Source organism: Camelina sativa, chromosome 15 (genome assembly GCF_000633955.1).
Source record: "Camelina sativa cultivar DH55 chromosome 15, Cs, whole genome shotgun sequence".
NCBI classification, from domain to species: domain Eukaryota; kingdom Viridiplantae; phylum Streptophyta; class Magnoliopsida; order Brassicales; family Brassicaceae; genus Camelina; species Camelina sativa.
Window position 1 is genome coordinate 16,986,790 of NC_025699.1, and position 13,438 is coordinate 17,000,227.

The 13,438-nt window shown below is 36.6% G+C and overlaps 1 protein-coding gene across 2 annotated transcripts; it reads left to right on the top strand.

Moving 5' to 3' along the window:
- On the top strand, positions 3,813 to 6,920 carry LOC104747018. 2 transcript variants are annotated; one of them, XM_010468582.2, is made up of 5 exons: positions 3,814 to 4,045; positions 4,192 to 4,233; positions 4,441 to 5,938; positions 6,021 to 6,156; positions 6,251 to 6,920. In XM_010468582.2, the coding sequence occupies exons 3-5, from the start codon at positions 4,466 to 4,468 to the stop codon at positions 6,805 to 6,807; spliced, it is 2,166 nt and encodes a 721-aa protein (XP_010466884.1). In that variant the 5' UTR covers positions 3,814 to 4,045; positions 4,192 to 4,233; positions 4,441 to 4,465; the 3' UTR covers positions 6,808 to 6,920. The 2 variants fall into 2 exon arrangements, with proteins under 2 accessions (XP_010466885.1, XP_010466884.1); XM_010468583.2 differs by lacking the exon at positions 4,192 to 4,233 and having other exon boundaries at positions 3,813 to 4,045.

The window sequence follows — 13,438 nt, forward strand, 5'->3', positions numbered from 1 at the left end:
TTGTCTTTTGGTTTGTTGTATAGGAGAGGAGGTGGTTAAGAGTTAACTGTCTATACAGACAGTGACTATGCTGGAGATGTGGATGATAAGAGAAGTACGAGTGGGTATGCTTTTATTTTGAGTGGAGGAGCTGTAGCTTGGGCATCCAAGAAACAACCAGTGGTGACGTTATCAACAACAGAAGCAGAGTTTGTGGCTGCTGCGTTCTGCGCGTGTCAATGTGTTTGGATGAGAAGAATTCTGGAGGAGTTTGGATTAGAGTAAGTAAGGAGCACAACGGTTTTGTGTGATAACAGCTCGACTATCAAGTTATCAAAAAACCCAGTGCTCCATGGTCGAAGTAAACACATCGATGTCCGGTTTCATTTCTTAAGGGATCTTACAAGGGAAGGAGTTATTCAGCTAGAGCATTGCGGAACATATGATCAGGTAGCAGACATTCTAACTAAGCCTTTGAGATTGGAAGTCTTTGCTAAGCTGAGAGAGAAGCTGGGAGTTTGCGAACACAAGTTGGAATAAACTGAAGTTTACTGTTTTCAGTTTAGGAGAGGCATTGTTGGGTTTGAATTAGTCTTTGGTTGTTTGTTTCAGTTCGAATAAGCTCCTGGTCTGTAGGAGTAATTAGTAGTTGTCCAAGTATTTCGGTTTCTTAGTTTGCTTCCGTAAGTTTTGTTTCTCTTGTTGTTACTTTGGCTATTTAAAGCCTGCAATCTCTATCAAATAAAGTATCGAAGTATTCAGCTTTTGTGTGAGTTTTATCTGAGACCAACATCCATCTGGTTTGCACCAGATACGGGTTCCATACCACCACCCCTGAGGGTTCCTGAGTGACTACTAATAACAATAAACCGTCACACTGATAGACTACTTTAAATTTATTGACTCGACAAAGTAGTTCACCTATCTCCTTTACAGATGACAAGCCTTTGATGTCATGGCGACTGAATCTCGTTTGTGACATATCAATTAGAAAATAATACTCGCTAGTCATTGTAATCATATACTCCTTGGTTGCTTTACCAAGGTGCTTCTTTGTAAAGCTCTCATCTTTGATTAGAGTTCTCCATTGTTTGCAAGTGGATCCAACAGCTGTGAGAGAAGTTATCGAAACCCTAGAGAGTATCTCTTCTACAAGTTCCCACGAAAGATCAGAGATGATCGTCATTGTTTTCAGATAAAAAAAAGTTAAGGCTTCTAACTTTCACGGTTCTTTTCTTATTTATATAGACAAATAATAAAGTTAGGCCCATATATTCTATTAGTTTTACACTACATAAATTATAAAGTTGGGCCCATATTCTATAACTAATGATATATTATGGCATGTAACGTATATAATTTGAAGAAGAACCAACCAAACTCAAATCGGTGTTTCATAAAATACAAACAAAATGAGATTCGAATTAGCCCGAATGCCTGATTAATCAAATTCATAACTAACTAGTCGAACTTGAAATTCTGAACGTCGGAGAGCTTAGATCATTCAGAGATAAGTCTTTTGTCGATAGGCAATGTGAAACTAAGGCCAACACTGCACATGAAAATTAAAGAAATGTTTTTCAATGATTTCACACTTGCCCCCGAGGTAACCAAAGAGGAATTTTGGGCATTTATTGCTGCCACAAAGACGGTCACTATTTTGCAAGAACCATGTGACTATATTAATGCATAAGCACCTTCTCTTTCTTTTGCTTCAAATTTTGAATCAATCCTTTGGAAATTTGTAGTATTAAGTATTAACAAAAACACCACTCCTAATTTGTAGAAGGCATGACTTACATGACTTTTTTTCTTACGGGATTCCCATAACTTGTGTTTTTTTTTTTTAAGTTATCCTTCTCACACATCTTCTTATTAGGAAGAACAAGGTTACAATCTTGTGGTAATGTATAATATTCAAACTTGAAATGTTTGCGATTTCTTGTCACGGGTCATGTTTGGAAGATACTTGGTAAACCCTAATAAATGTGTTCAATTCAAAAACCACATTCCTTACTAGTATTAAATTTAGAAAGTCCCTACTTTATTTAGTTTGAACGATTTTATCAAGTCAAATATATCGTCCCATTTAAAGTTTTGGAAATGCAAGCAATGCCAATTTCATGAAAAAAAGACTAGACAATACTGTAGTTTGTGGAATGGAAGAAATACACGAATCGAATTAATTGTAATGAATAAAATTAACGAAATGACACACTCGATTAGCAAGTCGTTGGATACTAATAAATCATAGGTAGTGGTGATATTTCTTCAATAAATGCTAACCAAATTATTTGCAATTGTGGAGAAACTAGACAAAAAAAGTGTCATTGAAATGGAATTCTCCAAAAATAGGAATATTACTAATGTCTTTTGTTTGTATGCATCTCTTGTTTTTATTCTCCACTTCTTTCTTCACCCTACATGATTTACAACACATCACAATCACAAATTTGTGAAATAAATTTAATTCAATACCATTATAACAACATTCCACGGCCGTTTTGCACCCAGCTGTTAAAATTAATAAAAACCAAACATGAGTTTATAATGCCCACAAATATATTTTTCTTTTCTAAAAAGAATATTCTCTTCACTTAGGTGTTGACTGGTTCTCCCGCTACCTCCCGCAAACGCTGCGTTTGTGGCTGGTAGCGGTTGCTAGCGATTGGAACCAATCACACAAAACGCTCCCAATCGCTCCTAATCGCTCCCAATCGCTTCAAACCACTGAATTCCAAAAGCTGCTTCCCGCAAGCGTTTGCGTTTGCGGGCGATTGCGGTTTGAATTTTTATTTTTTATTTTTGTAAAAAACTTAAAAGAAATCAATGATAATGAATTTTTTTTGTTATATCTTCTATCTAACTATTTTACTCATTAAAGATGGAAGAAAATGAAGTACGGATACGATTGCAGAGATTATAAAATAAACAATTAGAAGAAAATAATATTCCAATTAACAATAATCCGGAAAACTTGATGTAATTTAATGGCACATCGCACATAAGTTCAAAAAAATCTAAATAAATATAATATTTCATCAAAAATTTAAGAAAATAAGATTATTTGTGAAAAGTATTAAAACAAATCACCAGTGACTCTTCTCAACTTTCACTTGACCATTCCTACCTATGCAACTACTGACCCACGATCTAAGATAAAAGAGAAAAGATCTACGATCTAAAGCATATGTTTTGTCATTTATCAAATTACTTGATTAAATTTTTGGTGAAAGCCAAATGCATAAAGGAATAAGTATTTCAATATGAAATTTATTTGTTTTTGAATAATTATTTTAGTCTTTTTTTAATAAATTTTAATTATAAATTAAGTTTAATAAAAATTTTGGTTTTTTAAAACATTTATATATTATATATCACATTTATTATGTTCCAACCGCTATTGCACCCGCTGGTCAACCAGTCGTAAACCTCCCGCAAACGCACCAATTTTAAACCGCTAAACCAGTCGTTCAAAACGCTTAATAACGCTTAAAACCGCAATCGCCCGCTTCCGCAATCTCCCGCAACCGCAACCACAACCGCAGCGTTTGAACCAGTCAGGCCCTTAATCGTTTTTTCTACTCACATTTGATTCTCTCGCCAGCAAATACTAAAATGCTGTAATAATTTCATTAATACGAAAAAGATTATGTACTAGTTAATTACTCAATGAGATTAAAAAAAAAAAATTAAAAACAGAACCGAATAAAGATGAAACTTGATTAGTTACAAACTAACGGAAGGTAGTTTTGTCCTTTTTCGAAATTACAAACACCGTTCTTCTTCTTCTGATGATGATGACGTGTAGCTTCGCTTCATCTTCCCTATCTCTTCATATAGTGATAGAATAAAAAAATAATTAAAATGTTTTCTTTAGATTTCAATTTTCATTAAGACAAGTGAATCAGCTTGTCCCCAGAGAGGATCTTATCTGTGTAAAATTTACGAAACCTTCGACGAAGTCATAAGCTTGGGATCTCTCTTCAAGTTTGACTCGTCTGCTCATTTCTCTCTCTCTCTCTCTCTCTCTTCTTGTTAGTTGCAGGCGATGACTCTTCGTTAGGTTTGATTGAAATCTTCCTAATTTTGATTTTTTTTTTTTTCATCTGGGTTTTACATTTTCTTAAGTAAATTCATAGACTTTATTGAGATTTCTTAATAAGTTTTTGTAAAGATTAAGTTTTTTTTTTTTTTTTTTTTCTGGTACAGAGGAAGAGGAAACTGAGGTTATTACAAAAGCTTCCATATTTGGTTAGTTTTGTGTTTAATTGTGTCACTTTAGTTGTAAGAGAGAATATTAAAATTCGTTATTTTGTTTGTTCTTGTATTAAATTCAAGAAGAATAAAAACAAAGAATCATGTGTTTAGTCTTATTAGATTGAGAATTCATAACTTAGGGTTGAAGATCTTGCACTGTTTATGAGATCTAATTTAAGTTTGACATTTTTTTGGTTGCAGAGAGAATAAATAAATTAAAAAAACAATGCCTGAAGGGAAACTGAGATCAGGAGTTTACAGATCATTTATAATGTGTGATGATCCAAGAGATGTTGTTGACTGTAGTGCCATTAAGAAACAGAGTAAGAGCCGTCCTTCGAAAGCCAAGGAGAGATCCGAAATGGCTGTGGTGCCTCCACGGAAGAGTACCGAGGATGTTCCACCTCATTCGTCGTTGCAGCTTTTGAGAGTATCTAAAGGGATTGAGAAACTAAACGTTGCGATTGATTCATGGTCTAAAGGGTTTAGCTTTGAGGCTACGTCTAGGCCTGAGGATATAGCGAAAGATTTGTTGAGAGGAGCACTTGATTTGGAAGAGTCTTTAGCTATGCTTAGTAGTATTCAAGAAGATGATATTAAGCAGAAACCGAGTGTTTGTAAAGACGGTAGAAGAGATTTGCGGTTTCAGAGATCGATGTCTGATAGATTCGGAGAGAGGATTGAGAAACGGACAATGGTTCAAGAGAACGTAGCATCTAAAGATTGTTATGAAGAGCTGAGAAAAGTGATTAGAGAAAGCTTTCTTAGGCAGAATCTTGTGTCACAAACAAACGGGACTAAGACTCGTGTTGTTAGAAGTGATCATTTTGCTTCCTCTTCTGGAGCTGCGTCTTCGTCGACGAGCTCTAGCCAATCTTCTATGGTTACTGGCTCTTCAAATTCCTCTGCATCGTCTGATGTTCCACGGAGAGCTCCAAGTTTGATTGCTAGGCTTATGGGTTTGGATGTATCATCAACTCAAGAAAAGAGCAAAAGCGTCGTGGATCATGTTGATAAGGCGGATATCGTAAAGATTTCATTAGAAAGACAAGAGCAGCTGAAGAAGAGTAAGAAGGAGAGTCTTGAAACTGTTTCTACAAGAGAAGCTGTTTTACAAACTTTGCCTGAAGAGAATCCTTCAACTATAGTACTCATTAGACCTATGCGTGTTGTTCAACCGGTAATGGAAGAGAAGCCGGGAAACAAACGAGTGGTTGTACCTAGGAAACCGAGAATGCAAGGGGAGGTTCATCCAAGAATGATTAATAACCAGAGAAAAGATCATCAATTAGCCAAGGGAAGCAACAACAAGATGAAGTTACCATTAAGTATGATGACCAAGAAAGACAAAGAACCGAAAGAAATGGTGCGGAAACTAGAACAGAATGAAGGTAAGGTGATCAAACCAATGTCTCCGAGCAATGTCAAAGCTGTAACAAAAGATCGAAAACCGATGGAAGTCGGCAACAAAACCAACAAAAAGCTTGTTGTCAAGAAGGAGGATACTGCCGAAGGCAAAGACAGAAATAGACCTCTTAAACCAGCCAGCAACACTGCGACTCAAAAGAAATCGAACAGTTCTTCAGACTTATCAAGAAACAAGAGTGGACGTTCCAGCAGGTTAAGCTCAAGCTCTAGTAGTGGTGAGCAGAAGAGTAGTAATCGGGTAAAGAAATCCGGTGAAGCTAATAGACCAAATGTGAGCAATGTTTCTCACTGCCTCAATGCATACTTTTCATTTCTTAACTTACATAGTTTCATTAACTCTGTTTCTCATCTAGGCCAAGAAGAAACTTCGGCAACAAGACAACGAGCTCGGTTCAGAGAATAATAATTCTTGCTCTTCACAGGACACGCGTGGATCACCTAACCAACTCTCTACAGAAGAAACCACATCTTCAGAGTTTCACAATCAAGGTTATTACTTACTACAGTTCTCAATTCTCAAGATATGTTTTAAATGTTTGTTTCTTTTAAAAAGTCTCCTCATACATACTTTAATCTTGTAAAGGTCATTGTGACAATGGAGAAGTATCATCTTGTGCTCCCACAGTTCAAGAGCCAGAAACTTCTCAAATCTCTCTTAAAACATTCCTATCTAGCTCCTCAGATTTTATCAGCTACGCAGAGGATCTCTTCGACATCAACACCAACACCAAAAGAAGCCAAGAATCAGCCTTTCGAAATAGAGTTAGCATTGTGACCACAGACCAAAGACTTGCACTAGACTTTGCCAAAGAAGTAGCCAGACGTAGAAGCCTTCTACTAGCAAAACCAATGTGTCCCCAACGAAGCTCAGTGGACATTGATGAGTTGTTAACGGAAGTCTGTGATGGGTTTGAGTCTCTGAGAAGTTACAGAGACAGGTTTTCAGAACAGAACAGCTTCGTTAAAGAGAGCATTCACATGGTGTTGGAGAATGATCTTAAAGATAAGAAGACAGAGATGACAAGTGGAGTTTGGGATTTGGGTTGGAGAAGTGAGTTTCAGATCGATGAAACTTACCAAGCTGTAGTTGACTTAGAGAAACTTATCTTATCAGGTTTGATTCAAGAAATAATCACTTGAGTTTACCAAGAATAAATGTGTTTCCTCGTCTTTTTGTACCTCGTAGGTTTAATCCTCGTGCATATTAAATTCTTTGTAACCAGTTCAAGAATAAAGTATAAATAATTCAAATATCAGTTAAGAACATACACAAAACTTCACACAATCTAAAAATGTTGGGTTCACCATTTTTATAGCACTTAACTATTAGACAAAATTTGTCAAAACCATATAAAAAGAGACGCAAAGGAATTGGTCACACAGCTGTAATCAGCAAAGCATATAACTGAAAACCTCACAATGAGTCAAACTCGCCACGTCTCTCCCCAGTATCGTGACGTGTATCCCTCATACTCTTTTTTTTTCTTCTTTTATTCCGAAACTATCAAATCTTCTAACTAACAAACTAATTGTAATTCTTGATTACTCAGACAAAAGACGACAAAAGAGAATCCCAAAAATGGCAAGTTTATCCATTTACAGCTTTCCTCTGTAAACAATTCACTCATCAGTCATCACAGGTGCAACTCATAGAGTCATAGAGTTCTTCTCCCCGTCACGACAAAACACTTCCACGGCCATAACTATTATTTCTTCTTTTTTTGTTTTTGTGTTTGTGTTTTTTTTTTTCATAATTCAGGTATCCAAAGCCCAGTGGGCCCTGAGTAGCCCACTAGGCCGAAGGCTTGGCGTGCATCCCGAAGACGACAAGAGTGGTTCCTAGAATGTGTTTGCTGATCACTATATATTTTAATCTTATTGCCACGGGATCAATAAACGTTATCGTGTAAGTTCTTGGACCAAATAATCAAAACCACTGCCTAGACAGTCGACCAAAACATGAAAATTACCAAAAGGTGAAAACTGTTGTAAAACAAGTGTGATTAATCCATCAACACATGTCATCACACTTTTACAACTGTCATTACCATGTTAATAACTGGTATGACTCATAACTTCTTTATTCCCCTATAAATAGGAATTGTACAACATGAGAAAGTGACACAATAATAATACAAAGCTTTTACTCTCCCCCACTCTCTCGTAGCCTCTCTTCCCTCTCCCTCTCTTTAATATTTCTTGTTTTACTTTATAGAATATTATATACACATATAGGTGTATTATAGTTATAGTTTCTATCACATTATCAGCACGATCTCCAACCAATCCAACCGTTTCTATACATGATCACTCTTTTGAGGTAACATCTAATTTATGTCAAATTTGTTTATTTAAAATTTTTTTAAATTCCTTTAAATTCAAGAATATATATATATATGAAATATTTACGGAGTAAAAAGACTATGTCTTCTCTTTGATCATAATGGTAGGCTCTGCCTCCTTGATCATATAGATCTACATTCTTGATCAGAAAGATAGGCTCTGCCTTCTGGATCATATGTTAAGATTTATATTATATTATAGAAGGCTCTGCCTCCTCAAAATCTCATGAATAAATTAATAATGGACTTATTATTCATGTAGATAATTATGTCAAATCTCGCCAGACTCGAAATCCTTGCCCTTGATGTATCTGGAAAAAATTATATGACATGGGCATCGGATGCACGAATGCATCTGAGATCGGATGGGCTTTTAAGCACCATCGATCCGTCGAAAACGACGTCAGATGAGGATAAGGCCAAGGCCATGGTGTTTTTACGCCACCACCTCCACGATAATCTGAAAAACGAGTACATCACGAAAGAAGATCCTGTAGATCTTTGGCAATCACTCAAAGATAGGTTTGATCACCAGAAATATGTGATCTTACCAAAGGCTAGACATGAGTGGTTAAATCTCCGGTTCTTGGATTACAAAAGTGTTGGTGAATTTAATTCCGCTATGTTCGGAATCACCTCCAGGATGGCTTTGTGTGGCGAAGAAGTGAGCGATTATGATATGATCGAAAAAACGCTCTCAACTTTTCATCCTGGAAATGTAATCCTGCAAGAACAATACCGGACCAAAGGATACACTCGATTTTCTGAGTTAATGCACGTTCTTCTTGTTGCTGAACAAAATAATCAACTCGTGATGCTGAATCATCAAACTCGCCCAACTGGATCAGCTCCACTTCCAGAAGTGAATGTTGCTTCATCCAGTTATGATTGGCAAGGACGAGGACGCGGACGCGGTCGAGGCCGTGGCTGTGGTCGTGGGCGTGGAGGAGGTCGTGGCCGAGGTAGAGGAAGAGGTCACTATTCTAATAGCTTCAACGCTGGCAAAGCCAACAACAATCTTCATGTAAATGATGCCAGCCGCATTATAAAGAAAAAAGATGAGAGTATTTGTTACAGATGCGGCATGAAAGGTCATTGGTACCAAACTTGTCGTATACCAAAGCATTTGGCCGATCTATATCAAGCGTCTCAAAAGGAAAAAGAAAGAGACGTTGAGACCAATCTCATCTCAAATGAAGCTGGACCTTCCTACCATGGTCTCAATGATGAAACTCATCTGGATATCGCAGATTTCCTCGTCAATCAAGAGAGTGGAAAATCATGCGATTAAAATCTTTATGTAAAATATGCTTGTAAAACTTTTGGTGTTTAAAGTCCTTTTTGTAATATATTTTAAATCTCCTAAGACTTTGTTATATATTAATGCATATTTTATGAATGTTTTATCTCCAGAAAATGTCAACTTTTGAGATTGAGGACGAAGAAATGTGTCTAGCAGATAGTGCTACTACGCACTCAATATTTAGAGATAAAAAATATTTCTCCTCTCTCAAAATAAATGACTCCGCTAAAGGCGTGAGCACTATATCTGGAAATGCAAAGATTATAATGGGCTTTGGCGAAGCCAATTTTTCAATGCCAAGGGGAACAAAATTTGAAATAAAAGATGCATTATATTCCCCTAAGTCTCAACGAAACTTGATAAGTTTCAGAGATATCCGAAGAAATGGATATCATATAAAGACTATGAATAAGAATGGCATTGAATATCTTTGCATCAAATCCGAGGAAAAACATATATTGGAAGAGTTACCAATGTTATCCTCTGGATTATATTGCACAAAAATAAATGTATTCGCATCGTATGTTACAGTAAACTCAAAGTTTACTAATACGTTTAAGATTTGGCATGAGAGACTTGGACATCCTGGTTCAATCATGATGCGAAAAATTGTGCAAAATTCTAATGGCCACCCGTTAAAAAACCAGAAAATTTATTGTTCTGGTGAGTTTTCATGTGATGCATGTTCTCAAGGAAAACTCATAATTAGGCCATCACCAACCAAAGTCGGGAATGAATTGCCAATATTCTTAGAGAGAATACATTGTGATATATGTGGACCTATTCACCCTTCATGCGGGCCATTTCGTTATTTTATAGTAATGATTGACACATCTAGTAGATGGTCATATGGTGTGTCTTTTGACAACACGAAATACGGTTTTCGCAAAATTCATTTCCCAAATAATCAGGTTAAAAGCACAATTTCCTGATTATGCCATAAAGAAAGTAAGGCTTGATAACGCTGGTGAATTCACTTCACAAGCTTTTAATGAATATTGTATGTCAATGGGAATTGATGTTGAACATCCGGTCCCTCATGTTCATACACAAAATGGCATGGCTGAATCTTTGATTAAACGGTTACAACCATTGCTAGACCGTTGATATTGAGAACAAAACTCCCAATTTCTATATGGGGTCATGCTATATTGCATGCTGCAGCGTTGGTCCAAATACGACCAAGTGCATACAATACATATTCCCCCTTACAATTAACGTCTGGTCAAGAACCAAACATTTCTCATCTCCGTGTTTTTGGATGTGCGGTTTATGTTCCTATAGCCCCACCGCAAAGAACAAAAATGGGGCCACAAAGGAGATTGGGAATATACGTCGGTTATGCATCACCGAGTATCATAAATTATCTTGAACCACAAACTGGTGATATGTTTACAGCACGTTTTGCTGATTGCCATTTTAATGAAGATGAATTTCCAGCGTTAGGGGGAGGAATTAAACAGGTACCAAAAGAGATTACATGGAATACACCATCTTTGGTACATCTTGATCCCCCTACGAATCAACGTGAGCTGGAAGTTCAGAAAATTGTACATTTACAAAATTTGGCAAATCAATTACCAGATGCGTTCACAGATACAAAAAGGGTGACAAAATCACATATTCCCGCTGCAAATGCACCATCAAGAGTTGAAATTCCTAGAGAGGAAATCGATGGGAAAAAGGTTAATGAGCCTAAAGTTCAATTGAAACGGGGGAGGCCAATAGGTTCTAAAGATAAAAATCCCCGAAAGAAAAAGAAAATGGGAGACGGAAATGAAAAGGTTCAAGAGGAACCAAGTGAAGAGAAAAGTCATCAGGAAGACGATACAGAAAATTATGAGATCTCTATTAACTATGCCCAAGATGGAAAATTATGGGCTAGAGATGAAATCGATGATGATAATGGAATATTTTCTTTTTCTGTATCTAAAGAGATTGATTATGAAAATGATGATCCTGATCCAAGGTCTGTGTCAGAGTGCCAACAAAGGCCTGACTGGGAGAAATGGAAAAGTGCAATGCAAACTGAATTGTTCTCCCTTAATAAAAGAAATGTCTTCGGACCTATTGTCACTGCATCTAATGATATAAAACCTGTTGGGTGCAAGTGGGTTTTCGTGAGAAAGAGAAATGAGAAAGATGAGATAACACGATATAAAGCCTGACTTGTTGCACAAAGTTTTTCTCAAAGGCCGGGAGTTGATTATGAGGAAACATATTCTCCGGTCATGGATGCAATTACATTCAGGTACTTAATGAGTCTAACAGCTTCTAATAATTTAGAAATGTACCTTATGGATGTAGTGACAGCGTATTTATATGGATCATTGGATAATGAAATACACATGAAAATTCTAGAAGGATTGAAGGTTCCTGAGACTTTAAAGGAAAAACCTAATGAGATATATGCGGTAAAATTACAGCGATCACTTTACGGATTAAAACAATCCGGACGCATGTGGTATAATCGCTTAAGCGATTACTTATTGAAGAAAGGATATGTAAATAATGAAATATGCCCTTGCGTCTTTATAAAGAAATCCTCATCGGGATTTGTGATCATTGCTGTATATGTTGATGATCTCAATATAATTGGAACTCAAAAGGAGATTGATGATGCTAGAACTCATATGAAAGAAGAGTTCGAAATGAAAGATCTTGGAAAGACAAAATTTTGTCTCGGTCTTCAAATAGAACATCTCCAAGATGGAGTATTTGTGCATCAGTCAAATTATACGAAAAAGATTTTAAAGCGCTTTTATATGGATAAAGCGACTCCTTTGAGTACTCCAATGGTCGGTAGGTCCCTGAATGTTGACACAGATCCATTCAGACCTTGTGAAGAGAATGAAAAAATACTTGGTCCCGAAGTACCTTATATGAGTGCTATCGGTGGACTTATGTATCTTGCAAATTGTACCCGACCAGACATTGCATTTGCAACTAATTTACTTGCAAGATACAACTCAGCTCCTACCCGCAGACACTGGAATGGAATTAAGCACATATTACGCTATCTTCAAGGTACGATTGACTTGGGATTGTTGTATCGTAGAAACTCTACGTTTGGTCTAGTTGGTTTTGCAGATGCAGGATATTTATCGGATCCACATAAATCTCGATCCCAAACTGGATACGTTTTCACAATTGGAGGAACTGCAATCTCATGGCGTTCACAAAAACAGACTTTGGTCGCCACCTCTTCTAACCACGCAGAGCTAATAGCGCTTCATGAAGCATGCAAAGAATGTGTATGGCTCAGATCCATGTCAAACCATATAAAAGATGCAAGTGGAATGGTCAGCAGTAAGGAGCCAACGATGCTATACGAAGACAGTGCAGCTTGTGTCGCTCAAATCAAAGAAGGTTATATCAAGAGCGACAGAACAAAACACATTCCTCCAAAATTCTTCTCCTACATTCAAGAACTCAAGAAGAACAAGGAAGTCAATATCCAATATATCCGATCAAGTGACAACGCAGCAGATCTCTTTACAAAATCGCTTCCGACTACCATATTCAGAAAGCATATTCATAGCATCGGAATGCGTCATCTACGAGATCTTTGAAGAAAAGAATACTCATATCTTTTCCAGGGGGAGATTACGTCACTGTACTCTTTTTCCCTTGTCATGGTTTTTTATCCTAATGGGTTTTTCCATGATAAGGTTTTTAACGAGGCAGTACGTAATTCTCTAGTGATGGATAATCAAGGGGGAGTGTTGTAAAACAAGTGTGATTAATCCATCAACACATGTCATCACACTTTTACAACTGTCATTACCATGTTAATAAGTGGTATGACTCATAACTTCTTTATTCCCCTATAAATAGGAATTGCACAACATGAGAAAGTGACACAATAATAATACAAAGCTTTTACTCTCCCCCACTCTCTCGTAGCCTCTCCTCCCTCTCCCTCTCTTTAATATTTCTTGTTTTACTTTATAGAATATTATATACACATATAGGTGTATTATAGTTATAGTTTATATCAAAAACATAATTATTAGTAGATTAGTATGATACTATAGTGAATCAAGTAATTACAAACCGAATGAAGTTTGTTCACTCTTGTGGGGTTTTGGGCCTTTTGGCTTAAATTTTCGATTTTTAGTTCGTT